This window comes from Myxine glutinosa, unplaced genomic scaffold, assembly GCF_964187855.1.
Source record: "Myxine glutinosa unplaced genomic scaffold, kmMyxGlut1.1 SCAFFOLD_1846, whole genome shotgun sequence".
NCBI lineage: Eukaryota > Metazoa > Chordata > Myxini > Myxiniformes > Myxinidae > Myxine > Myxine glutinosa.
Genome location: NW_027617941.1, coordinates 12,988 through 40,027, shown reverse-complemented (window position 1 = coordinate 40,027; position 27,040 = coordinate 12,988). Strand labels below are relative to the sequence as shown.

Sequence of the window (27,040 nt, the reverse complement as noted above, 5' to 3'; positions counted from 1 at the left end):
ACTGGGAGATTTTAATTCCCCAACTAAATGGCTCCAATCTATGTCCGATGTGCACTGGCAGTTTTGCTCGGCTGCATCCAATTAAGATATGAAGATACGGTAAGATCAGTGCATAATCGAGTGTGCGTTCCCCAGCTAGAAAACCACGTCACCCCAGGTAAACAGTAATTAGACGGAGGACCCTGGGCCACATGATCACCTAATTGGTGTTAGCAGTTGATTAGCAATCCGCCTGTATGCAGATTTATCCATACTCGGTGGCCTCAAGTCCGGTATTCCGGGAGGAACTAAGGCAACCCTCCTCATCGTAGACCCCGAAACCTGTGGCCATATCATTATCATGCTGCTTGTTTTTATTTATGCACTCCTGAACTGTTGGATGAAATAACTTAAAAGTAGTGGTGGGGTTTATGCAGGAGCTTTTTGGTGCAAATACATTTTCTTTAACATCCCTGAAAATGGGAATTGGGGAGGGGGTAGGTTGGGGAGAGGATTAGTGAGGGTTTTTGAGGGAGTTCCATTGTGGATGGGGGTGTACATGGGTATAATGGCCTTAAACTACTGCCCTATTTCAACACAGAATAAAGAGATGGCCCTTCATTCTGTCATGGTGTGTACCACTCAACCCAGCTTGAAAGCTCTGACCCTCATACTGCATCTCTATGTTAATTTAGGCAATCCAGTGGCTGGCTGTCCCCAGGTTTCTTTCGAACCATTTCCCAAATCTGCATTGGTGGAAGTATATCACAACACTGACCAATCCAGTGGCAAGTAGGCATGAATGTTTACCTTCGTGTTTGTAACAAATATAAAAAAAGAATTGTTAGGCAAGTAATGGAGTCCATCTATTTTGGTTTTGTTGAACAAAAGGCTTTTTTGGGAAAGAACTGCCAGAATCTTTTAACAACACACATGGTGTCCCCTGAAATGGCGACATCTACAAGTATCAATACAGAATATTTTCCTCAAAGAATGGTCTCCATTTAATTTGCTATTCAAATGCCAAAAGATTGTTTAATGTGGGGTATCTCAATACAAATATTATTCATATTTGTGCAACATTTTTTTTTTCCCAAATTTTTTTCAACAAAACCTTCTATTTCATTCCTCACTACATGACCGATAGGATGGTGGCTGAGGAGGCAGGGCGATCGGAGCAGGGCGTCATGATGGCTATTGGTTGACGGATCACATGGCCGGAAACGAGTCCATCTTAGTCTATTTAGGCTGGGTTCCGTCCTGTTCGTCTGTCCCTTTCCCATTGATCATTTTGCTTTTTGTGTCCCCTTGTTGAAATGAATTCGAGGAATTTGTTTGACTTGTTTTGCTGGAATATTTGAGATGCCTTCAGGCCTCCAGTGTGATGAAATTACTCATAGGGGAATAAGCACGCCAATAATCTTGGGTGCACGGACTAAATTAATTAATAGCAATACCACCATGCCACAATTAACCGCGGTCGCGCAGTATTGCTGTCCTCTCAGCCTCTTGCAGCGTTAATCTCCGGCATAACCAGGTCTAGTCCCTTGGGGCAAGATCAGTTTCAATGAAATATTTTTTGACTTCGACTGAAGACAACATTGGTAGTTTAATTATTTTTTTGCAAGGAGTTAAAAATCTAAAATTATTTATATATATATAATTATATTGAGAGCAGATTTCAATGCTTTTTACCTGTTTTGGGGATTTAAACAAACCAGAGTAAGCAAAGATGTGTAATCATGACACGTGGTTGTATTTCTTTAATGAACAGGTAGTATCAGACAAAAATAAAACCATCTGCAACAAAGCAATGCTTACTTTTGATTGATTAGATGACATTTTCTTTTTTTTCTGCCTGTTATTGAATAGTATCCACATTTCCTTCGTATTGCATCTGTACTATTGACTCACAACACTAGACTTGAAAATCACATCTGTAGGACGTTAGTTTTCACCTTTAACTAAATACAGGCCATAGATGTATGCTGTGTTCATATATTTCATGATGAACAAAGCCTGCACGTGCATACTGCAAAAAATTACCATGACATTTTGTACCTTTTCTTATTTTATAATATAATCAACATTTTTTGAAAATTAATCTCATATTTGATGAATTTATACAAGCAAGAAGATTTTACATGGTTAGGATTCCGGTGGGAAGTTTGATCCTCGATAGGAGTTGGTGGTGGTTTGTTTCAGAAAGGGGTCGTGTTTATAGATTGCGAGCTGCTCCTGGTCTAGCCGTTCTGTCGCCATGGAGATGTCAGATTGTATAGCTGTGATGAGCTCATCTATAACGGGAACAAAAACAAAACTTGAGATGCAACTTCATGTCAAGCATGTACGAGGATAGCTATAAACCAAATAAATAAAACCCCCAATCGACTGAAGCATAATAGCCATCCAACCATATCAAAATTTCGACAATCATTGTGGAAAATGTAGAAGTCCACAACTCCGACACCCACGTCAGACAACACTACATTGGAAAATAAAAATGATGAGATAAACAGCAGCACATTTATCTGCATTCACCTGTGAAAATGAAGCTGTCACCCTTTATTTTAATCACATTTGCTCAAAAACTGCTTTCCATTGTTATAAATAAAAAAAGAAATTACAGATACAAAAAAAAAAAGAAGATGCACTTTATCTGAAGAAGCACTTTACCACATGCAAAGGTACCTGGCTTTGCCAGATGATTGAGAGCATCCCTTGAATTTTGTACCTCCTCCCCCTTTCTTCCCACTCTCCCTCCTGTGGATCTCCATCAAACACCTCCCACATTCACCTTTAGAAAAACATCAACCAGCTATAGTACATTCAAATTAATTATCTCTTCTTCTTCCTCCTCATCTTTTTGTTTACTCTTCTGTCATTACACCCAGTCACCACTACTTCTGTAAATAATCCCTACGCCCCGTTAATCTTCTTCTTTTACGGCCACGATTATGCCCACGTTATTGTAGGGTTGGCCAGGGGAGTTTTTTGGCCCAAGTCTTTCACAAAATGGCTGGCCAGACCTTGATGCTCAACTAAGTAGTTACAGCAGGAATTTGGAAGTGGTGGCGACCATAACTCACCTACTCTTCACGAAGGACACTGAGATCTTTAAACGTCCACCAATTAATTCGGGTAGATGGGACGCCCATTTGAGGCACATACATTGATGAATCACTCTACACCAGGATGACAGTATATAGCTGCGTTGAGTCAAACTATAGGAAAATATCCGTTGTATGGGATTCGCTAGGGATTTCCTCTCTTTTCTCTTTCATCATCTTTAAAGAGAAGTGCTATGATCATCGAGCTGCTGTGATGGAAGAGCCGTGTAGCACAACCAATAGACCTCATTTGCCGACTTGTATTAGCGTCAAAACCTCATACAAATATGCGCGCAACTTTAACACTGTACCGCCACCACAACCAGCCGCCTCAACCAGAACTAACCGCTACCAAACTACCGGCCATTTTTGCACCACAATACACCAACCACCACTAGACATCCACCAGTCAACCATCGCAACGATCCGGGAACTTGCCTGCACCTTCGGGCTGCTACCAACAGCACGCACGTTACAGGGCATCATGACATTGGCACACACTTACGGTGACCAACAAAGGTCTCGCTGCTGCTAAGCACAAATATGCGCCAACTTCCCTACGATTGTCTTTCAACGGTGCCGACCCACTGCTTGTCTACCAAGCTATCTGGGATCTGGTCAGATGTTCGCGTGGCAATACAAGTCTGCTCAAAGTTTAGTGGAGAGCTCCAAGCAGTGGCCCAGTCCTCGGAACACTGAAGGTGTTACAAGGCCAACAGACTCGCGGCGCGGATGACTTCAGAAGGAGGCTCGTGTGGGCCAATGGAAGCACCGCGACAGGACTCGAGGGCGGCGCGTGACCCATGACCCTTGCAGCCATGCCTGGAAGGGGCGGGACATGACCCCTGACCCCGTCGACAGATAAAAGGGCATTATCAGTATTCTTTCCCTATTACCTCTCCCATAGTGTGGGGGAAGCAAAGGGCTCATCATCCATCACACAGTGAGATGGACGTCGCACCAGCCTCACTCTGCTATATCGTTCTCTTTCTGAGCTATCGAAACCCTTTCGGGTGCGATTCTGTGTTTGTGCCAATGTTTTGTTTGCAAGAATTTATAATTTGCACTGTGTCTCCTCTGCTTAGTAAATATCACAGCACATTTGCTTTTGTATCAATATCAATAAATATCACAGCACATATCACCCCTATTGCTTTGTCTTATGCCACACTACACAAATAACTGTCTTTGCCCTGCTGTACCTTGTGATTAAACCCTGATTGTTAAATGGACCACATACCTTTCCTCACTCCCCTGTAAAGAATTACTCCCAATACACATATTTCCAATCTGCCTGTGCATGTATTTTCCTTCAATGGTGTAGCATAGACTGTACCAGTCATTAGCCGGGACGTTTTTTCTCCTCACCGACTGGCTCCACATTAGCCTGAGTGTATTGGCAGTTTCGCTAGGCCGCACCTAATTAACACAAGATAAAGATCAGTTCACATCGAGGGAGCGAAACCCAATTAGAAAGTCACGTCACCCTCGGGTAATTAGACGGAGGACCCTGGGAGATTCGGTTGACCAATTGGCATTCGCGATTGATTTATCAACCCGCTGGATCGTGGAAGTATCCGTCCTGGTTGCCTCAAGACTGAAGGTTGAGTGGACCCTGAGGAGTCTCCCCTCATGGTGAAACCCAAACCCTGCATCCGTAACGATATTAAAAGGTAACATTTCCATTGATTATTTACTGTTAAACAATGCACAGCTGATAGATTGTCGTGAATGATAAAAATTGTTGTTTCCCATCATCTTCAACTTTTTTCTCATCCTCTATGTTCAGGGTGCTGGTGCATAGTGTATACTCACCTACTAGTCAGGTTCACTATGTTTTTTCGTTCAAAATCATGGTAGATTAGCAAACCTATACATTTTTGGAAACGTTATTACATGGAAAATCTGAAAATCAATGTTTACATTTGCCAATTCGACCAATTCGACCAATCGACCAATTCCATTCGACCAATTCGACCATTCGACCAATCGCTTCGATCGACCATTCGAGCATTCGACCAATTCGATCGATTCGATTCGATTCGATTCATCGAATTCGATTCGATCGACCATTCGACCAATTCGATTTGCCAATCAATTTGACCGACCTTTGCTTGTGTGGAACGGACTGTGAAAACGATGCGGACTATATTGTCGGATACGACACACAGGACAGTGATGACGAACTCTAAATGGCATATTCTGTAATCGTGTATGTTTGATGCCATTGACTGCCTGTGTATATTTTGTCATCGACTGCCTGTGTAGATGTGAAGTTATACTGACTGCATGTGTATATATGATTTTGCTGACTGCCTGTGTATGTTTGGTGATATGAATTATTGTGACACATTTTGATGTTATTAACTGCCTGTACAAAATGATAACATGTATTTGATTATGCAACTTATCGCGAATATAAAGACAGTATTTTGCAATTCAAAACCTTCGATTCGTGTCTTACCATTCCCCATAGCACAAATTTGATACTTTCATTGGATTCCTTGTCCCTGAAAATATAGGTTTAGTATATTTTAAAAAGTTTTTAGGGTAATTAGAGGCAGACATAGAACAAAATATGTATTTTACAGTGGCCATTTTGAAAATCCAAAATGGCCGCCATACAGGTATCTCTCCAAATGTAAACATTGATTTTTAGTTTCCTTATGCTATAACCTTTCCAAAAATGTATAGGTTTGCTAATCTACCATGATTTTGAACGAAATATAATTTATTGACATAGTGAACCTGACTATACTCTAAGAAGAAAGACCACGGCTTTTGAACATCCCACCAGGTAATGCTAAGCGATGGATCCCAAACTTAACATCCTTCCAACGGACGGTGCACACATTGATGAATTACTTCGCTTGCAAAACACGAGAATGACGGTTTATGGTTGTGACAAGATTTGAACCAAGGCTAGAAAGTTCAGAGGCAAGTAGCCTTACTTCGAGGCTGCCTTTCCAACCTCAAATGACAGGATAAAAATGGTAAAATGTCATCTATCTATCTATAATTCCAGTAATCTCTGTGTGTATGTTTGTTTGTCTGTGACCGCTGTTTCTCGACAACCACGGGTCCGATATACTTTAAACTTGCCAGGTATATTGCTGGGGACCCGAGGATGTGCCTTTTCAAGGTTTCATATTAATCGGACAAGTAGTTACCGAGCTATGTCCAAAAAACGATTCAACCAATCAGAGAGCAGCGAGCTATCACGTGTGCCGAACGTGGCGAACAGACTCTGCCTCGGACGACACATTTGAGAGCGTATTCATTTATTTCACGTTGGCAAACTATGTTGGCGGTATGTTGGCGTTAAACTATGTTTTAAAACTAATTAAAACTAATTTGCGATTCTTTCGCTTTCCTGCGCGTTTGTGCACGCTATGGCGATTTCTTTACCAAACTCCGCAAGCCGTTCGCTTTGGACCAAACCATTTCATGTAAATAGAGGGGGGGGGGGGGGGGGATTGTCACCGTACTCGCAAGCCGTTCGCTTTGGACCAAACCATTTCATGTAAATAGAGGGGGGGATTGTCACCGTACTCGCAAGCCGTTCGCTTTGGACCAAACCATTTCATGTAAATAGAGGGGGGGGATATAATTTTAGATATATATATAGTACGGGCATGCCCTAGTATATATAAAACACAGTGTGTGTGTGTGTGTGTGTGTGTGTGTGTGTGTGTGTGTGTGTGTGTGTGTGTAATGTTACCGGTAGACTCCTAAACGGAGAGGCTGACGTACTTGATATTTGGCACAAACATGGCCATTGAGCCTGGGAAGAACATGGTCGACCTAAAAATTTATTTCATAATATTTTAAAACCATATTTGTACCTCAGCGCATTTCAGTGAGGAATATTATGACCGGAATGACAGAGCAGCGCGCGCTGATTCGCTCAGAGCGATCACGTGATGTTCCTTGCCGCCATTAACTCAGTGACGCGTTCGCACGTATTTCAGAGCGAAAAGCGATTCCGTTTTTTCACATTTGAGCGAGGAACATTGCCATTCACACCACATAGGTTTTTTTCCCTTTCATCTTTAGATCCATATTTTTTGCCATAACGTAGCGCATTATGGCTCTCTCGAGCTCGAGTTAGCCAATCACCTGGTGGTATGAGGCCACGTTGGCCACGCCCACGACACGACGCAGAGTTGCAATCGATCGCTCAGAGCGATCACGTGATGTTCCTTGCCGCGCGATTGCGTTTTTCACATTTCAGCAAGGAACATTGCCATTCACACCACATAGGTTTTTTTTTCTGTCATCTTTAGATCCATATTTCTTTTCAGCGAGGAATATTATACACGGATTCTGAATCGGTGGCAGAGCAGCGCGCCGATTCGACGATTCGCACGCCCCTCCCCCCCTCCCCTCCTCTCCTCTCCTCCCCCCTCCCCCCCTCTCCTCCCCCCTCCCCCCCCTCTCCTCCCCTCCCCCTCTCCCTCCCCCCTCTTCTCCCCTCCCCCTCTCCTCCTTCATCATGTTTATACATGGAATGCCGGGGACTCCCCCCCCCCTCTTCTCCCCCTCCCCCCCTCTCCTCCCCTCCCCCCCCTCTTCTCCCCTCCCCCCCTCTTCTCCCCTCCCCCCCTCTTCTCCCCTCCCCCCCTCTCCTCCCCTCCCCCCCGTTCCCCTCCTCTGCCCGGAAATGCCGGGTACTTCCCCCCCCTCTTCTCCCCTCCCCCTCCCCTCCCCTCCCCCTCCCCTCCTCCCTCCCCCCCTCCCCCTCCTCCCTCCCCTCCCCGTCCTCCTCCCCCCTCCCCTCCCCCTCCTCCTCCCCCCTCCCCCTCCTCCTCCCCCCTCCTCCTCCCCCCTCCCCCTCCTCCTCCCCCCTCCTCCTCCCCCCTCCCCTCCCCCTCCTCCTCCATCCTCTTCTCCCTCACGTTTATACATGGAATTCCGGGTACTTCCCCCCCCCTCTTCTCCCCTCCCCCCCTCTCCCCCCTCCTCCCTCCCCCATCTCCTCCCCTCCCCCATCTCCTCCCCTCCCCCCATCTCCTCCCCTCCCCCTCCCCCATCTTCTCCCCTCCCCCTCCCCCATCTTCTCCCCTCCCCCTCCCCCCATCTTCTCCCCTCCCCTCTCTTTTCCCCTCCCCCCTCCCCTCTCCCCTCCCCCTCCCCCATCTTCTCCCCTCCCCTCTCTTTTCCCCTCCCCCCTCCCCTCTCCCCTCCCCTCCCCTCTCTTTTCCCCTCCCCCCTCCCCTCTCCCCCCTCCCCCATCACCCTCCCTCTCCTCACCTCCCCCTCCCTCTCCTCCCCTCCCCCCTTCTCCTCCCCTCCCCCTTCTCCTCCCCTCCCCCCTCTTCTCTCCTCCCCCTCTTCTCTCCTCCCCCCCCTCTTCTCCCCCCCTCCTCTCCTCACCCCCCCTCCTCCTCTCCCCCCCGTTCCCCTCCCCTCCCCCCCCGTTCCCCTCCCCTCCCCCCCGTTCCCCTCCCCTCCCCTCCCCCGCCCGGCAATGCCGGGTACTTCTGCTAGTAATTAAATTAATTCATGCTCTGCACAGAGGCCCTCTCTTTATACAGTTGAGCTTTTAAAGTAATACATCAGTATATGCTTACCAACAGAGTTGAACCCCCGTTCAGCACGGATATATTCCAGGACAACAGCCCTTATATCTTGACCATAGAAATCTTCATCAAACTTGTGGATGATGTGCACTTCCTGAAAAAGATGTGATAAAGTGAACGACCGCTTGGTATGGTCATTTCTGGAAACTGTCACATTTGGTTGGGATTAAAGAAAACGTAAAGCCCCCTGGCACCTCTTCTAAATGTTTTTAAATATTCGTGTGTGTCTAAAATTTATTATATCAAGGCTATGACACCCAAAGTTGATTTATTTCACTTTTAAAGCATTTACCCTCGCATTTTGTCTTTTTACCTTCACCATTTTTGACATTATATCAGAAGATGGCATGTTTTTCAGTCTCAATATACACAGTAGTAAGTGCTTTGGCTGCTCAAATTTACATGATTAAAAATTATCAAGTATCCAGGTAAGTTGCTGGATTAAAGGATCAGGAGGGAGAGGGAGGACTACGTAGTGTGTTCAAAAAGTATCCGACCTTTATTTTTCGTGCGTAAAAAAAAAAAAGAAGCTAGCGAGGCGTTGATTGGTGCACGTATGTAGGTGATCCTAATGCGCACGCGTGAATTTCTTCCCACCTGCAGAAGCTGTCATTCGACGGCAGACCGCCGATGAGTGAGGACATGTAAGTGAGCGCCGTCGGATTTTCGTTTTTGACAAAATGATGGAAAAACTTGAACAACGCTACTGCATCAAATTTTGTGTTTCATCAAACTTGCATCAAAACTGCAACTTGGTTTCTGGTAGAGTCCCTGTATAAAGAGAGTTGCGCCATGTGCTGACCCGAGATTTCTGGTCACGTGATTTCGTGGCGCCATTTTGTGTCTAACTTCACCGTGCGTGAACGTCAGCTTCGTACGGGAATGTTGTTTATTGCCAAACAAAATGACTGGTTGTTCTGCTTTTGGTTGTTCAAACCAATCTGGGAAATATAAGATGTATAGATTTCCAAGTGATAAAGTCAGAAGACAAATTTGGGAGGAGGTGAACGTAGTGGGATGAAGTGTTGGTCTGGTCAGAGTGTTGTATTACGGGCAGAGTTTTCTTACGGTCTGAATGTATGAATCATGTTCTGTACTGAATGTATGAACCAAGTTTTGTACTGAATGTTTACTGTGTTGGCCTCATCGTGTTCCTGGTGAAATTAAACAAGTTATGGTGAATACGACGTCTTATCTGTGCTTTTCCATATCTGTTCGACTAGACGAACCGTGCACACTGCAGGTATTTTTTAAAGTTTTTTCTCTGTTTAATTACGGCTTGGCGCAGTCGAAAATTAAGTGTTAATTAAGTCGCCAGCTATGAAACATATTAATCGATCAGGCAATATCCATCAGAGTTCTGGGCAAGGGTGTAGTAATAAATGAACGTTTCAATCTTACTAGATGCCGATGACGTTTTCCTTATGTCAGAGACAGAAGCTGACTTGCAGCTTGTTAAATCATTACAATGGAAATTGAATATAAATGTCGATAAAACTAAAGTTGTACACTATAGAAATATGGCAATACCACGTACAGAATTTGTTTTAAGTGTGTTAGACTATATGTCGGCTGGAAGTCCTACACCGGAATTGCTCTCGGCACCCTTTAAAAAATATTGGATATGCCCACACTCCTTTCTAAAAGTTATTAAAATTCAGAGAACGACAGCATTGGTTTGTCTTACTTATAATGTTAGCTCTTATATGTCGTGTTGGCTTGTAATATGCATTGCCATACCACTTTTAATATCACCACACAGCTCTTTTTCACGGCAATAGCTGAGTTTTTGACAAAACAAATATCACCTGTATGTAATAATAAGACTAAATATGTGTAGTAAATTTTTTTTTAGCAGGTTTATAATATATCACCCCATATCGCGAATGTACATGTATATCTAATCCGACACACTTAGACACAAAATGGCGTCCAAATTTGAGTTGACACAACTCTCTATATACAGGGACTCTAGTTTCTGGGTCGTACCCATAAACCCAGGACTCATCGCCAGTGATCACTGTGTTGAGGAAGCTGGGATCGCTGTTCACAGTCTCCAGCATGTCCTGTGCGATCTCCAAACGGAGTTGCTTCTGCTCAATCGTTAGCAGCTTTGGTACGAACTTCGCTGAGATTCTCCTGAAGCCCAAATCCTCCTTCATAATGGAATGAACGGTGTTGAATCTTGCGGATCGTTTCCACTTGGGAATCGCCAAGCTTTACACAAAATTTGATGCAGTAGCGTTGTTCAAGTTTTTCTGTCATTTTGTCAAAAACGAAAATCCGACGGCGCTCACTTACATGTCCTCACTCATCGGCGGTCTGCCGTCGAATGACAGCTTCTGCAGGTGGGAAAAAATTCACGCGTGCGCATTAGGATCGCCTACATACGTGCACCAATCAACGCCTCCCTAGCTTCTTTTTTTTTACGCACGAAAAATAAAGGTCGGATACTTTTTGAAAGGTGTAATCTGTGAGGCCATATAAATAGCTTCTCATTGCAAGCCACAATTGACTTTTCCAAATACGATAATGAACATCATTGAATGCGATCTCTCACTGTACTATGGGCAGTGTATTTGTCTGCAATCTGTGTAAAGCGGCTCATTCATTTCATAAGGTTATAAAATGTGGCTTTGGTCATACAAATTCACCAACCATTGATTTCTTGGTGTTGTTGTAGAAAGGGTTCCAGCCGACACTCATGACCATCTTGTGCACATCCCCACCACCTACATTTGCCCAACCATGGTATATTCCAGTTGGGAATCCCTCGGGCAGCTGATCAACCACACTTTCTGGCAGGTTTGCTGGAGAACAGGGAGATAAAAGTGCAAATCACTTTTATTAGTATACTGGCAAAGATACCAGGGCGTTGCCGGGCAATGCATTGTCACTTGGTGATGAGAATATTAAGAGGGAGGGAGGGGTGGAAGAAGAAGAAGAAGAAGCAAAAGAGGAGGCAGAGGGTGAGGGCCAATACGTTATCATATATACCTGATATTGACATATGCTACATTATCATATATACCTGATACTGGAACGTTTCTGTATATGTTGGTTTTAGAAATAACTCTAGTTAACCGTAATCCAAAGTCGATGTCACATAATGCTTGAATGAGCCAGCAACTCAAGAGTAGGTCCATCTCGCGGAGCTCTATCATACATCACTGTGCCACTTCAGCACATCTTGCTGCCTCATGTGGAAAGACAGACACAGACAAGAATGACCAGGTATCCCCAGGAAGTGAAATTGAGCAAGCAAAAGTATGGCCAGTGGCCACATGAACAATTTGACTACTTGGAGTAATGTGCTTAATAATATTGTCGTGCGGCCGCTTCTGATAAAAATCAGGCGGTCACGGAAGCCGATCGCGAAGGCCTTAGCCGCTGAGGCGAAAACTCAATGGCGGACTCCAAAAACAAAAAGCTACAACAAAGTGCATGGGATGGAGGGGGGCGGCACAAGAGCCCTGCAGTCTTACCTGTTCTCGGGGCGTCTCCAATGCTGCTGCAAATTAAATAAATCACACGGAAAACTGCGTTCAAGTATATACAGCAAAATAATACAAGGATTTATTACCGGTTCCGAGAACAAAGAAATGCCGCGCTATGAGTATGATGTTCTAAACCCCCTATATGGAGTACTCCCACTCGACAGACTTATTAAACAAACCACAGGGCAGACGACAAAATGAACAAAGAGGGTGGGTGTGTGTGGTGCGTTCTTCGCTTTGCTTGCTCGGGAGCGTGGCGTGGAGATAGTGCAGGCCTCGGACAGCTAGGCCCTGACACGTGGGCGGGAGGGGTCTCCCCGATGTGACTCGCTCGCCGGCCCCGGTCCTCTCGCACCGCAACTCTCAATTGCTCACCCTGTCCGAAGGACCACGGTTCCTGGGGCTGTCGTCTCTGCTCGGCGCTTTGGAGATCGTGAGTGGTTGGCAATGGTACGCACGAGGCCACGAATGCGGCCACCAACGGGGCGAACCTCGGCACAACAGCCGCCCACGCAGGCACGCGATCCGATCGCAGGGAAGATGGAGGGAACGAAGGCAGGAAGGAACGAGAGGGAAAAATGTCCAGTGCACTCTATCTCGACTGAATTCTCTCAGCTCTCCCAAATGGCGTCTGCTCTGCCTCGTGTCCAACTCCGAACTCCTCTTCTTCTCCTTTTGTCGTCACTTCCCTCACGTCCCCCGTCCCGCCCTCTCGTGACGTCCATTCGTTCGCCCTCCCCCATGACGTCAAAAGATCCGCCCCCTTCTCATCGTGTCTCGGCAGGGCGTGTCTCAGCCTGCCCGTTTTGGTGGGTGTTGTTTCATTGATGTGAAAGGGATGGGAATTAATTAATGTGGGTGCGCTAGGGGCATGAATTCCTACTGTCTAGGTGTGGTGCCAAAAGGGACATTGGATGACCACAGGGGTGGGAAAACACACAAAGTTACCCTTATCGCCCTGACTACTTAGCACTTCCTGTCCCCGTACAGGAAATACATACGCAATTATCCCAGCATATGCCTACACATACCAACTTAAAGGTACATAGTGGGTTATAACTATCGCGACATCCCACTATGCATTCGACCTACACAGATCTATCTGGCTCTAGATATTCCTCTACCCCTCCCGACATAACAATATGCTCAGTGCAAACATACACCTCATAACAAGAATGACTACACTGTGGTCACAACCTGTGCCAAAATCTGGTAAGGGCCCAATTATGAAATGTGCAGTTAAAACACTCTTAAAAGATGAACAGCAAAATCTGGCAACAGCCCGTTTGGGAAATGTGAATTTAAAGCACTCTTAAAAGATGAAAAACGTGATTGGGAAACATACATTAAATGCTCTATTAAAAGGTTAACTCGATACCTCTCATCCATGACAGCCTCCACCACGGTTTTATCAGAACGAGACAATTTGTCAAACAGTCACGGATTGTTTAACCCAAATATGGAACTGTTCAAAAATTACGTAACGCCATATTGTTTAGGGGGCCATGTGCCGTATATGCTGACAGACTTGATGAAACCTTACTAATAATTTTTATTTGACATTCATTAGATTTTTCGGGGTAAATAATCAGCATAGTGGGTGGGGTTCAACAGCTGTCTGACCAATGGGTGCACATTTCAAAAATCTACCCCCAACAAGAACCACAACAACAACCACGCAGGACATTTGTAGACCTGCAACACATTGCAGGTAAAAACAAAATAAGAATGGAAGGTTTTTTTTTAATGTTAAAATTAAAAGTACGAGAAACTACAAAAGGCACGATGTAAGAAATAGCGTGAGCCACTGATTCATCTCCTTGCAAAAGTGGATTGGCAAATATGAAAGAGCAGCAAAGTTAGCGTGAATTCCAAGCAGAAAGGAAGCAATGAAGAAGGGTTTACCGGTAGGGATTCCCAGCTGTTTGCTGCCGCGGCCAAATCCCTTAACCACGATCCCATGAAATCTATACAGAAGCTGGCTCATGACACGCTGTTGATCAGTGCTTCGCCAAACCCTGCAGGAAGATATAGGTTTGAGAGCATTAAAATGAAGGCATACATGTATGTATAACCATGAAATTAGCAGAAATAAATGGTAGTCAAACTATATACATTCAGCTTGTGTGTTTGTTAGACTTTTGTTGCCGCTGTATACATTCATTCATTCAATTCATTGTTAGACTATATACATTCAACTCCTAAACTGCTGGATGGAATGAGTTGAAATTTGGTAGCTGTTGTTGGGGTGTGTTTTCCTTAGCCAGGATGGCCACCTCCAACATAGTAGGTTTTTAGGTTTTTACTTTATGTCAAAGTAGGGAATCATCATAAGTGGGTCAATTATCATTCCTGCAAATACACCACTGCACCACTGGACACAATAATGTGAAAACTTGAGGTTATCGTCAAAAAAAAAAAAAAAAAAAAAAAAAAACTCCCGGAAGTTGTAAAAATAATTCTAAAATACGCCAATATAGGACTTTCAAAATGACGTAATCCACCGCAGAATACTCAGTGCACCTGCACAGAAATCCATGGAAACAATGATCTCCCGGGCATGCAAACTTCTATCATGCGTGTGCGATAAGGATTGTTACCGAAAATGGCTCACAAAGCTCCTAACAGAAGCGGAAAATACTTCAACAAGTACCCGAGAGAAAGACGGCGTGGGCCTCTGCACAATGAAATAGTTGGAGGGAGACACAGTATCTGGTTTGCATGCTTCTGAACACCAATGGGAAGGACATATCTGTGGCTTGTGAATGCACATGGAAAGTGCAAAATTTACTTTTAAAATCGATATTTACTCCAATAAAGAGGAACCCAAATGCTCAGACCACCTCAACTCTAATCTATCCCTTGATACCCTAGAAAATAGATATAATGTGTCTTTCTCCGATTTGTGTTTCATAAAGTAGGTAATTTCACAATTAAAAGTCAAAATCCTCTTCTCGCTTAGCTGTAACATCACATCTGGAAGTCAACTGACATTTTCGTATTATCTACGGGTTACATATCAAGTACGATCTCAAATGGCGAATAATTTTTGATTTTCCACAAATATGCCTGGTCAATGCATCATTGGTGGTTGTAGTAATACAAACCGAGATGGATTCAGGCGACACCAATGGACGAAAGACCCTGGATTTGCCAGAAATTTGATGAGATTTGTTTGGTTTGTCTGAGTGTGGATCTGATCTACAAAATGTTCCCTTTTGCACTCAGAACATTTTACAGAGCACTGTTATGAAACAACAGAGATAGCTATAGATCTTATGGTTGTCCACCACAATTGATAGAGCATGCAATCCCCACGATTAAGCAGAAGAAACAGCCATTGCTCAAAACTGTAAGATCATCTCTCCTACTTAGCTACCATCACATAGACATGGGTGATTTGAGCGGTGAAACAAACACCTGTGTTGGCCTGCCAGCAACCAATCTCACCTCCCCACCACCTCCTATCTCCCTCTCCACTGGGGCGAGACATCGACACAGCAAGGACACAATGGTAGGTCAAGGCACGTACATGACAGTGGGTCACGGCACGGACATGGCCATAGACACAAATGGCGTTCTATAACATACAGGGACGATCCTGTAACATACAGGACACCTTTCAGCCTGTGACGGTGGGACAAAGCATCCGTTGACAATTTTGTCGGCAGCGTCTGAGTGTGCTTGGTTCGTGTCCATGTCGTAGCCGAGCCCGCCCTTCACGTCCAATCGTCCATGCTGTGTCGCATCCATGCCGTATTTCTTCTGGAGCAATAAAACTGATCGTCGGGAGTAATACGTGCGACCAGTGTTTTAATCTTCATTAAACACCTCCATTGTCACCATGTTCGTCTGAATCGCTCGCATAAGGCTCAAAAAAAAAAAAAAAACACCTTTAGAGGCCATTTTTCCCCGCAAAGCGGGGGTTGGCCTTTTTCGGGCACCGTGGTTGTTGGTCCCCTTTTTGAAACAATGTTTTACGGCCGGATGCCCTTCCTGCCGCCAACCCTGTTTGTCGCCTTTTACGACAAACAGGGAATTACTTTCACGCTTCGCTCTTTCACGAGCCTCGATCTTGTATACAAAAAAACAAAAAGAAAAAAATTTGCCGACCTCGGAAGGATGACAGGCTGAGTCAACCCCCCTGGCGTTAATTCAGCGATCGACCGGGATTCGAACCCAGGATCCTATGATCATAAGCTGGCACCCTAGCCGCTAAGCCAACACCAGGCTCAAAGGCTCAAAAGGATACGTCTCCATAATTCTCCTGAAAGCGTTTCCATCACCAATTTTGTCTCCATCACTAATCTTGTCTCCAATAGTTTCTCTAAAATCCCACTCATCAATTTCAACAAATGAGAACCTTGAGAGATGCTAATGACGATGGATTCAGTCTCAGAATCCGAGCTCGGTATGCACTGTTTCTCTATGTAAACCGCCATTTGGATCAAGGCGGGTGTGTTCTTCGTGGGACATCACCGGGGAAAAAAAAAAAATCAACACTTTAGGGCTTCTTTCAACACTGTGATTGGTAAAGAAATTTCAGAATTTTTTCCCTTCAAATTAGACCATGATTAATGATTTTCAATGGTTTTCAGGAGAATTTTTTTTTTGCTTTTGGGTTCCCCTTTAATCATGTTGTAGAGGGGTGTCAATATATTTTTGTGAGTCTGGTTTGCATCAAGGAACAGAACAGTAGTGGATAACCTTTCTGAAATTGCCATTCGCTCATTTAAATGCTGAAGAATATTGTTACGTTTGTGAGGGGGTAGGCAATGGATTACCTTAGGGCCAGGTAGGATTGTACAGGATAGTGTGCCCCGAATCTCGAGATGAAGAAGAAAAACCCCCGTCCCTAAGTAGGGACCCATTAGACCGGATGTCGTGTAAGAGTGTATCTTCGTCCCCATGACGAGGGGTGGGGTTATGTTAATTAGTTAGGGATTAAGGGTAAATCCCATGTATGTAAATCGCCTCTGTGGGGTTTTTTTTTTCCTGTGTTCGTTACAACACACACCACACCCGCTAGAAACTCCACACCTAAAATAAACACAAAATAACAGTAACCGGAACCAAGACATTGAGCACCGCCAATGAGACCACCGACCGGGTCATCACAAAGGCTGGCAAGTGGTCATGAGGCTACACCCCGAGGAACGATTGGTCAGGACGGCCATAGAGCGAGGAGATGGACTCGCTGATTGGAGCGCCTGAAAGCATTTCCATCACTAATTTTGTCTCCAATAGTTTCTCTAAAATCCCACTCGTCAGTTTCAACATAATGAGAACCTTCAGAGATGCTAACTCGCTGATTGGAGCACGCGCGTACGTCGCAAGAGCCCTGGGAACAAAAGACTTGACTCTCGGCATTTTGCTCTCTTGCGCCAGGGACATTGATCGCATGCAGTCGGCATTTCCTTTCTTCCTCTTGCGTTGGTGCAGTCATCACGAGCAGTCGAAGTTATACTCTTTGGTCCTGGCTTCAGTGACGGGTGGACGCATCTGCGCATTTCATTTTCTTTGCTTGGTCCGGGTGATCGGTTCGAGCGGCCGCATTGTCCTTTCACTGGCTCGTTGGTGTTGGCCGTGCAGCAACTGGATGCGCTGAGAGACCGCGATGCTTTGTGAAGCAGACGAAGACGAGCGCGGCCTGCTCGCTTCGTGCTCGGTGGCTGGAGTGAACGAGCTGCGTGCCGGGGCCTGTTTCTCACACATGGACATGGGCACCCGTTTGAGGACCGATGGGGTTCAAGAGCCGCTCAAAGCTGAGCACTGAGAAAATGCATCACACAAACACATTTATAATTATTTTCCAGTTATTTTTCCCTTTGTGTTGTATACCAGTCCGTATGGAGGGTCCCTCGATTAGGAATCTTAGGTTACCGTGCATTTTCTTTGTTTCCTGGCATTTCTTTTATTAAACCTTTTTATTGTTGCATTCGAAATCCGTGTCGGTTTGGGTTGATCATCGTGGTTTGAAGACGTCCAGTGGAATCCGTGCAGGTAAGAGCTTCGCTACTCTTCGCTGCCTCCTCCCCCGCGCGTATTAACACTGCCATAGTTGACTGATCGCCTTGGAGTGTAAAGCTCGGATCGGCTACCCGTTACCTTGGAGGATCTTAATCCACGAGAACACGACAATATGTTTAAAAGACTATCTGAATTACTGATTTTGCTATAGCAACAGCAGGTTAAATGAGAGAGAAGCTGATGGTGTGCCCCCACAGATCCTCACGCTTCCGACCTAACGGATTGGAAGGTTGAACGATGGAAAAACGTTCCACCAGGAATGACCCAATATAAAATAGTTAATTTTTTTCCCCCGTTTTGACCCCTATGACCTGAGGTCCTCACCCTCTGGGGCATGAACTGGGGGTCAAATCAAAAAAAATCATTACATATTTCATGCATCCCCAATGTTGATTCTGTTACGTGGTACCCTCGGTGACTACCTGGTCTCGGTGACCCCCGGACCGTGAGAGGAACTTCGCCAGAAAGTTGTATCACATATGCGCGTTCGCCACGCAATCCATATGAATTCCACCCAAGAGAAAACTGAGTTTCAATGATATATTTCAAGGGTAATGATACCATACAATTTCAATGCTACAATCAAGGATATTTTCCCCGAGCAATCCACCATCAACAATTCACAATCCACAATCAATCCCCTAGATGATTAAGATGGCCATCTTATATCTGTGTGTCCCCTTTTGTACTCACGACCCCCTTTTGGTCTCTGTCCCTCACAATGTCTCTGGGCCCCTCCTGACCAAGATGATGGTCGGCGTCGCCGCACTCGGGCGGGTGAACGAACCCCGGGTGGACGTGTTTCCACCGGGCATGTATCGCACCGGGAACCATGACTGCAGCCCCCTCGTGGCCACGCGAAGCGGGTACGGTAAAGCAAGCAAAAGCCCCACGCCGCTTGCAACGCGTGTTAGGCCCCAACGTGCGACCCGTACGCGTCTTTGCAGACGGTGCCGCGAACGGTGCCAGACGCTGGGTCGGTGCACAGCCCCACGGCAACTTGACGTCTCCACCGGGTAGGTACACGTCCCGGTAACTCCTCTCGCCAGACGGGCTTGGGAACGCCGCTTTTCCACGCGGCGCAAGATCGATCCCACCTTTCGTCGGAGCGGGGCGAGGAAGAAGAATCCCCGTCGCTTTTCTTCCTCGTGTCTTTTCCTCTTCCGTTTCCGGTCTCTTTTTCAGAAGGGCTCCTGACCCTCCAACCACAACAACCCTTAATCTACTACACATTGATAAGCAAAAACCTGAATGGTAATTCACATACATTCACATAAATATGTAACACTCCCCCCCTTCAAGAAAGAAAGTTTGAACCCAGCGAAAACTTTCTTTGCCGGCCAACTTGGATAAACAAACCAGGTAACTCAACCCCCAAATCATCAGTTCCCCTGGGCAACAATTATCACAACTCAAAAATAAAGCAACAAAATTTCACAAAACCCCCAGAGATTTTCAAAGGTAATTCACTCTGGACAAAGCACCAGCAACGGCATTGTCCCTGCCCTTTACATGTTCAATTTCCCGTTGGACTCCTACCAAGCCAAACCCCATCTCATGACCCTCTGACTTTGACTGTCAGTTTCTTGTGAATGAAGGTTAAGGGGTTGATCAAAGATCCAAAGTTAAGCAACTCGATAGCACTTTTTCCGGGAGGCCAAGCCGAGTATTCACTACATGGATGCCTTTAGGAACGTGTTCACGGTTAGTCCGTGCAGGAAAGTTCTCTACAGGGACGCCTTGAGGAACGTGGAGTTCACGGTTAGTCCGTGCATGAAAGTTCACTACATGGACGCCTTTAGGAACGGGGCGTTCACGGTTAATCCATGTAGGAATCTTGGCTCGGCGGCTCCGCCGCCTTCAGTGCTTCAGCTTTTCAGAACTTCCCTAATAATTATGGGGGGACCGCTTGTCCCTGTAGTCCCAAATATAGCGGTCTCCTTCTCGGCCACTACTTTGACCATCCTTCCTTCGGGAGCTGCCGTAACTCAAGGAGCCTCCATAATAATATTGATTGCGGCCACCACCAAAACTACCGCCCAGTTGTACTCCTGTAGACCTCTCGACGCCTACGAAATGCCTTCCCTACTGTTATGGTCCGACCCTCCAAATCCTTGCCATTCCAATTCTTCTCTGCCTCTCTGGCGTCTTTTGGGCTTGCAAACGTGACAAAGCCGAACCCTCTTGACTGTTGCGTTTCCCTGTCTCTTACCAACCGCACTTCCACCAGCGGCCCATATCTGTTGAAGACAGAGGTCAGAACTTCTTCCTCTGTTTTGAAGTTCAGTCCCCCTACAAATAACTTGGTACTTTTGTCGCCATCCCGAGCTGGTGTGGTGTTATTTTCCCTGCTGGGCTCTTTACCAACCCTCAGGTTACCATAAACTTGACCCCCGGCCAAATCATTCCCGATAACCACAGATACACCCTCTACAGAAAGTGTGGCTTGTAAACCGACGGTGACCGGTCCTGACACCAAATCGGACTCCAAATGGATGACATGAAGTGGAGCACTAACACCGCCCCCGATCCCCTGTAAACGAACACTATCCCCCGTTGCCGTCTCCTCGGACCATGGCAAAATGCCTTCAAGCATTAAAGATTGATGTGCTCCTGTGTCCCTCAATATCCTAACCGGTCTCCGGTTAGTCGAGGCTCCATCCAGTGACACAAACCCCTCTGAAATAAATGGTTGGTAACCCTTTTGATGGCGATTTCTCACAATGGCCATTGCATTTGGAGTCGTAATAGTCGGACTCCGCTCTGGGTCTTCCCTTTTCATGCGGTAACAACTGGACATCAAGTGTCCAGGTTTCTTGCAAAAAGCGCAAGTAGGCCCGGAGGAAAAACTCGTGGTCTGCCTCGGGCCCCCCGAAATATAAGTTTGTCTTGGGCCCGCATCCCTCTGATTTCGAACAGGTGGGGTATCCGCGTTGTCCCCATAATCCTCTCGAGGCCGCCGCCATGTATTGTCGTTCTCCGCACCTGCTGTTCCCCACCTCCCCTGCGGAGATCTAGGCGAGGAGTTAGGTTCGTGGACCCCTATTCGGTGGGTTAAGGCATACTCATCTGCCATGGTGGCTGCGTCCCACAACTTTGGTACTTTCTTTTCCTGCAGGTACACTTTGATGTCCTCATGGACACACTGCTGAAATTCCTCCACCAGGATCAAGTCACGCAATGTTTCGAAGTCTTTCCCGACTCCTTTTGACTCACACCACCGATCAAACATGTTTTCTTTCACTCTGGCAAACTCCACATGGGTCTCACTCTCCCTCTTCCTGGCATTCCTGAATTTTTTGCCTGTAAGCTTCCGGAACCAACTCATAGGCTTTGAGGATGTGCTTCTTCAGTACCTCATAATCTGCACATTGGTCCATTGGTAGCGCCGAATAAATCTCTTGAGCTTTTCCCACCAGCACACTTTGCACGAGTATGGTCCAGGCCTCCTCCGGCCAGTTTAATTGTCGAGCCACTTTCTCAAAGTGTGAAAAAAATTTCGCGACTTCCTTTTCACTGAACGGTGGAACCAGCCTCACATGTCTGCCCACATCCCAGGTTTTCTGGTTAGGTGTCGACCCCGTCAGCAAGGGTGGTGCCTCTCCCCGTTCTCTCATTAACTCCAGCTCCTTGAATTTAATTTCTTGCTGAAGCGCCATGTCACGTTCCTTCAATTCCCTTTCCGCTTTTCTCTCCTCTGCTTCGAGTTCCCTTGCAGCTCTCCTCTCCTCTGCTTCTGCTTTCCTTTCCTCTGTTTTCATCCTTTCTAACCTTTCCTGGAGTTCTCGTTCCACTCTCCTTTCTTCTTCTGCTCTTTCCTTTTCTGCTTTCCTTTCTTCTTCTGCTAACCTTTCCTGGAGTTCTCGTTCCACTCTCCTTTCCTCTGCTTGTTTCTCTTCTCTCCTCTCTTCTGCTTTCCTTTCTTCTTCTTTTAACCTTTCCTGGAGTTCTCGTTCCACTCTCCTTTCCTCTGCTTGTTTCTCTTATCTCCTCTCTTCTGCTTTCCTTTCTTCTTCTGCTCTTTCCTTTTCTGCTTTCCTTTCTTCTTCTTTTAACCTTTCCTGGAGTTCTCGTTCCACTCTCCTTTCCTCTGCTTGTTTCTCTTCTCTCCTCACTTCTGCTTTCCTTTCTTCTTCTTTGATCCGTTCCTGGCTCCGTAATTGCAACTCCAGTTTCCGGAGCTCAACATCTTCTGGTTCTTCGGGTAGCCACTCCCAAGCTAACTCGTCCCATGTTCCTAATCCCACCATAGATTGTATCACCGTGGCCTGCAACTCTGCCTTCCTCAAATTAGTTCGGACCTCCAAGTTAAAATGTTTGGCCAATTTCAAGAGGTCCGACTTTAGTAACGCTCGGAACTGTGCCTCACTCGGTGTTACCGCAAAGTTCTGTGCCACAAACGCCATGGTGCCTATCGTTAACACCTGTTAACCTTCACCCAATACTTTACCCCAAAAATTTACCAATTAATACTTAATTAATAAATTTTAATTAATAAAAATATTATTTTTTTATTTTATACAATTTTAGATCCCGGACGTAGACCCAATTGCGAATCCGCAAATCGTAATTTGGACGAGCCCCCAATTCTGTTACGTGGTCCCCTCGGTGACTACCTGGTCTCGGTGACCCCCGGACCGTGAGAGGAACTTCGCCAGAAAGTTGTATCACATATGCGCGTTCGCCACGCAATCCATATGAATTCCACCCAAGAGAAAACTGAGTTTCAATGATATATTTCAAGGGTAATGATACCATACAATTTCAATGCTACAATCAAGGATATTTTCCCCGAGCAATCCACCATCAACAATTCACAATCCACAATCAATCCCCTAGATGATTAAGATGGCCATCTTATATCTGTGTGTCCCCTTTTGTACTCACGACCCCGTTTTGGTCTCTGTCCCTCACAATGTCTCTGGGCCCCTCCTGACCAAGATGATGGTCGGCGTCGCCGCACTCGGGCGGGTGAACGAACCCCGGGTGGACGTGTTTCCACCGGGCATGTATCGCACCGGGAACCACGACTGCAGCCCCCTCGTGGCCACGCGAAGCGGGTACGGTAAAGCAAGCAAAAGCCCCACGCCGCTTGCAACGCGTGTTAGGCCCCAACGTGCGACCCGTACGCGTCTTTGCAGACGGTGCCGCGAACGGTGCCAGACGCTGGGTCGGTGCACGGCCCCACGGCAACTTGACGTCTCCACCGGGTAGGTACACGTCCCGGTAACTCCTCTCGCCAGACGGGCTTGGGAACGCCGCTTTTCCACGCGGCGCAAGATCGATCCCACCTTTCGTCGGAGCGGGGCGAGGAAGAAGAATCCCCGTCGCTTTTCTTCCTCGTGTCTTTTCCTCTTCCGTTTCCAGTCTCTTTTTCAGAAGGGCTCCTGACCCTCCAACCACAACAACCCTTAATCTACTACACATTGATAAGCAAAGACCTGAATGGTAATTCACATACATTCACATAAATATGTAACAATTGCATATACAAAATCTCATTGAAAAATGTTTTAAAATGTGCCCATAATTGCATTTCTTGGTATTTGACCTTTTGACCTGCTCCAGGAGGCAGTGCCAAGAATGATACTGCTCTTGCACCTTCTTGCCATGTGCTGATCATAACTACCAAGTTTGGCGAAATTCTGCCCTTGAACCTTTCAGGAGGAGATAGCATGAGACAGCTGATTGCAATAACCCCCTGTTTTTTTGTTTTTCTTCAAAAAGCATGGGGATTGGGGATAAAGAGTCCTGGATAGCAGAAGTAAGTCGCTAAAAGAGAAGCTAAAAACGCACACAATGAATGCGCGAAAGGCCTCAAAAGCAATCATACGTCATTTTGAAAGTCCCGTATTCTATGTATACTGTAACAAAAACTATATTAATCATACATGTTAGGGGAATGCAACAAAACATACGTTTTGCTTGTTTGTGGGACTAAATGAGTCGAAACATTGTCGTTGTACTCAGGGTGTGCATGTTGCCCCCACAACCCATTTCTGCTCAGGTAGGAAACAGGTATTTCTTGCGATTACAATTTGGAATGAGTGTTGCGGAAGATGGAATTACAGAGAAAAATTCGGAAGTGGCATATCTGCAGGATTAACAGTAAATGGAAAACTAGTTTAATGCCCACACCAGCGAATGGATATTTCAGGGAAAGGAGGAATATGGTGAAAGGAACAATGAAATGAGAAAGTAGACATTTGATTTACGAGAAAGGGCAATAATAAGACATCCAGTATAGGAAAACTACACTGCATACTTTTTAGCCCAGATGATGCAGAGTCATAGTTTTGAGGTGACGTATTCATTACCTCTGCCACTAAAGGTGGATGGAGATTATGTTTTCACCCTTGTCTGTCTGTCTATCTATGAACAGGATATCTCAAAAAGATGTGGATGCATTCGGACAACATTGTCGAATTGGATGTGTGACAGGTTGGATGTGTGACAAGGGCGAATCGACTCGATTTTGGTGAAGATCCGGATCCGAATACAAGAATTTTTTTTAATTTTCAAGGTGATTCTTCACCAATGAGAGATGGGGCCAAAAACGATATACAGCAAGATATCTCAAAGTAATAGATGGATGAGTGGGGTAGGTGACAAGAACAAGCAGATTCGATTTTGGTTCATGTCGGATCCAGATCCGGCCTATCAGTCTATACAAAACGTAAATCGTTCAGCCTGGTGGAGGTATGCTCTCGACAGAGTGCCGTTCATGTCTTTAATCAAAGTTAAAATTTAAAGGAATATGTTATGACTATAAACTGTCTTACTGGAGTATTAAAGATACCACGGTGCCTTTCGGTGCCCTGGCTAAAATTTGAAATGATTGTGCCCAATTTAAACCAAGAGAGAATGGCACGAAGAGTTCCAACGGCCAATGAAACATGATGATGGTTACTGCCATTGGTATGTCCCAACAATAAACACAAACTGTACTGCCAAGAGAGGGGAAGAGGGAGGAAGTTGAGACATTTAACCTATAGCCCAAAGAAATCCCAGTGGCTTAGAGATAACCAAAGGTGTGTTTATAGTACAGTATTAGTATCGCTCAACCCTGGTGTTGGGCTAGCGGCTAGGGTGCCGGCTTAGGATCCTAGGATCCTGGGTTCGAATCCCGGTCGATCGCTGAATTAACGCCAGGGGAGTTGACTCAGCCTGTCATCCTTCCAAGGTCGGCTAATTGAGTACCAGTTCACTGGTAATTCCCTGTTTGTCGTTAAAGGCGGCAAAAAGGGTTGGCGTCAGGAAGGGCATCCGGCCGTAAAACATTGCTTCAAAAAGGGGACCAAAAAACAACAACAACCACGGTTCCCGAAAAAGGCAAACCATGGCCTCTAAAGGTGGTTTTTTAAATTTTTTATATTAGTATCGCTCAAGCTACTCCATGTATTGACTGGCAATGAAATCATCGTGTTCATATTTTCATGTGTTTTTGGGCCATTTGAGGAGAAAACAGTATTTCCTATTGTAAAGCATTTTCAGCAACAAAAATAATAATAATAATTACGACAGAGAAGGCAATGGTATCTTATTGTAATGGAGCAAAGGTATATGGTTATGTATGTATATTTGTGACCAATACGTCTTCTTCTTCTTAAACTTTTCTTTGATAAATTCCGCTGTTTTTTATATATATCAAGCTAACCTAAGAAACACATTCGTATCTAGCATGTATTCATCAGTGCTATTTTTTTTGTTATTACGACTTGATCAATCAAGATACAGAGATATGGGCAAAAGAAAATATTTGATGTAAAAACGCAACTGGAAGTCCAAGGGAAGTGGTGTGTTGGGGGCATAGGGAAGTGGTGTGTTGGGGGCATAGGGAAGTGGTGTGTTGGGGGCATGTCTGCTCTGCAAGGCTGGCAAGTTCGACTTTCTCCAGTTATTGATAAATTTGTGTTGACTATCAAATTCCAACATGTTCTTTATATAAGGCTAACCTAAGAAACACATTCATGATGTACATGTTGGGTTCTGACTTACAGTATATATTCAGTTAGAGCACAAAATATATTTGGCCAACCCTCACTCCCAGAAAAAAGATGCCTATGCAGCGACGTGTAGTGAGGTGCGTGAGGCACGCCGATCCACGCGAGTTGCTTTTCATAATGTACACTATTAATATATATTCGAAGACAAGTTGAAGGCCTGAATATGAGTTTCCAAACCTGACCGAGCTTCCGGACCAATGTGCATGCGGCAACTAAATATCCACCAAGTAGGTAAAAATGTACCAAGATGGCCCCTTCCTTGGGGCAAAGCCCTACTGTACTTTTACATCACCAAGTAATGTTAATTAAAGCCCTTTTCCACAACATATAGTTGACCTATTGTCAACAGTCAGATATTAAACCCTTCATATTCTTCTTCTTTACGAGATACTATTATCCCACCTTTCTTGTGGGGTCGGCCAAGGGAAGCTTTGCTCGAGTCTTCACTAACCAGATGGCCACACCTGACAAACTTCGCACAACACAGATCAGGTGATTTAAAATTAGGTAATCAATGTAATTAGGTTCATTACATTTTAATGAGGTAAAGTGAAAATTTTAATACCTCTTATAGATAACTAGCTGAGGTACCCGGCTTCGCCCGGGTTGAATAAGAATAAGACAAATATATTGTTGCGGATATGGGATTTGCATCCATCCATATCCGCTTGTAAATATTCCCCTATTTCCTCAATACTTCCCAACTATCCCCAATCCCCCATTCCCTAGTCCCATTTTCTGTAAACAACACTCTGTAGACCCGACCTCCCCCTGTTTCCCCCATTAAATGTCGTGCCCAGGTTCACCGCATCTCATGTAAGACAACTATAGGACAT

At 45.4% G+C, this 27,040-nt stretch overlaps 1 protein-coding gene across 1 annotated transcript; it reads right to left on the bottom strand.

Annotated features, from left to right (window-relative positions):
• Nucleotides 1-1,714: 1,714 nt before the first annotated feature.
• On the bottom strand, nucleotides 1,715-26,729 carry RFK (riboflavin kinase). Its single transcript, XM_078769266.1, has 5 exons — nucleotides 26,607-26,729; nucleotides 14,074-14,186; nucleotides 11,330-11,481; nucleotides 8,663-8,765; nucleotides 1,715-2,276 (listed from the first exon to the last, which is right to left on the bottom strand). The coding sequence occupies exons 2-5, from the start codon at nucleotides 14,153-14,155 to the stop codon at nucleotides 2,128-2,130; spliced, it is 486 nt and encodes a 161-aa protein (XP_078625392.1). The 5' UTR covers nucleotides 14,156-14,186; nucleotides 26,607-26,729; the 3' UTR covers nucleotides 1,715-2,127.
• Between the last annotated feature and the right edge of the window lie 311 nt (nucleotides 26,730-27,040).

Coding starts and splice junctions, on each gene's coding strand:
- RFK (XM_078769266.1), bottom strand. CDS start 14,155: ATGAGCCAGCTTCTGTATAGATTTCATGGGATCGTGGTTAAGGGATTT. Junction 8,766..11,329: donor ACAACACCAAGAAATCAATG/GTTGGTGAATTT, acceptor CATCTTTTTCAG/GAAGTGCACATCATCCACAA. Junction 2,277..8,662: donor ACGGGGGTTCAACTCTGTTG/GTAAGCATATAC, acceptor TTCCCGTTATAG/ATGAGCTCATCACAGCTATA.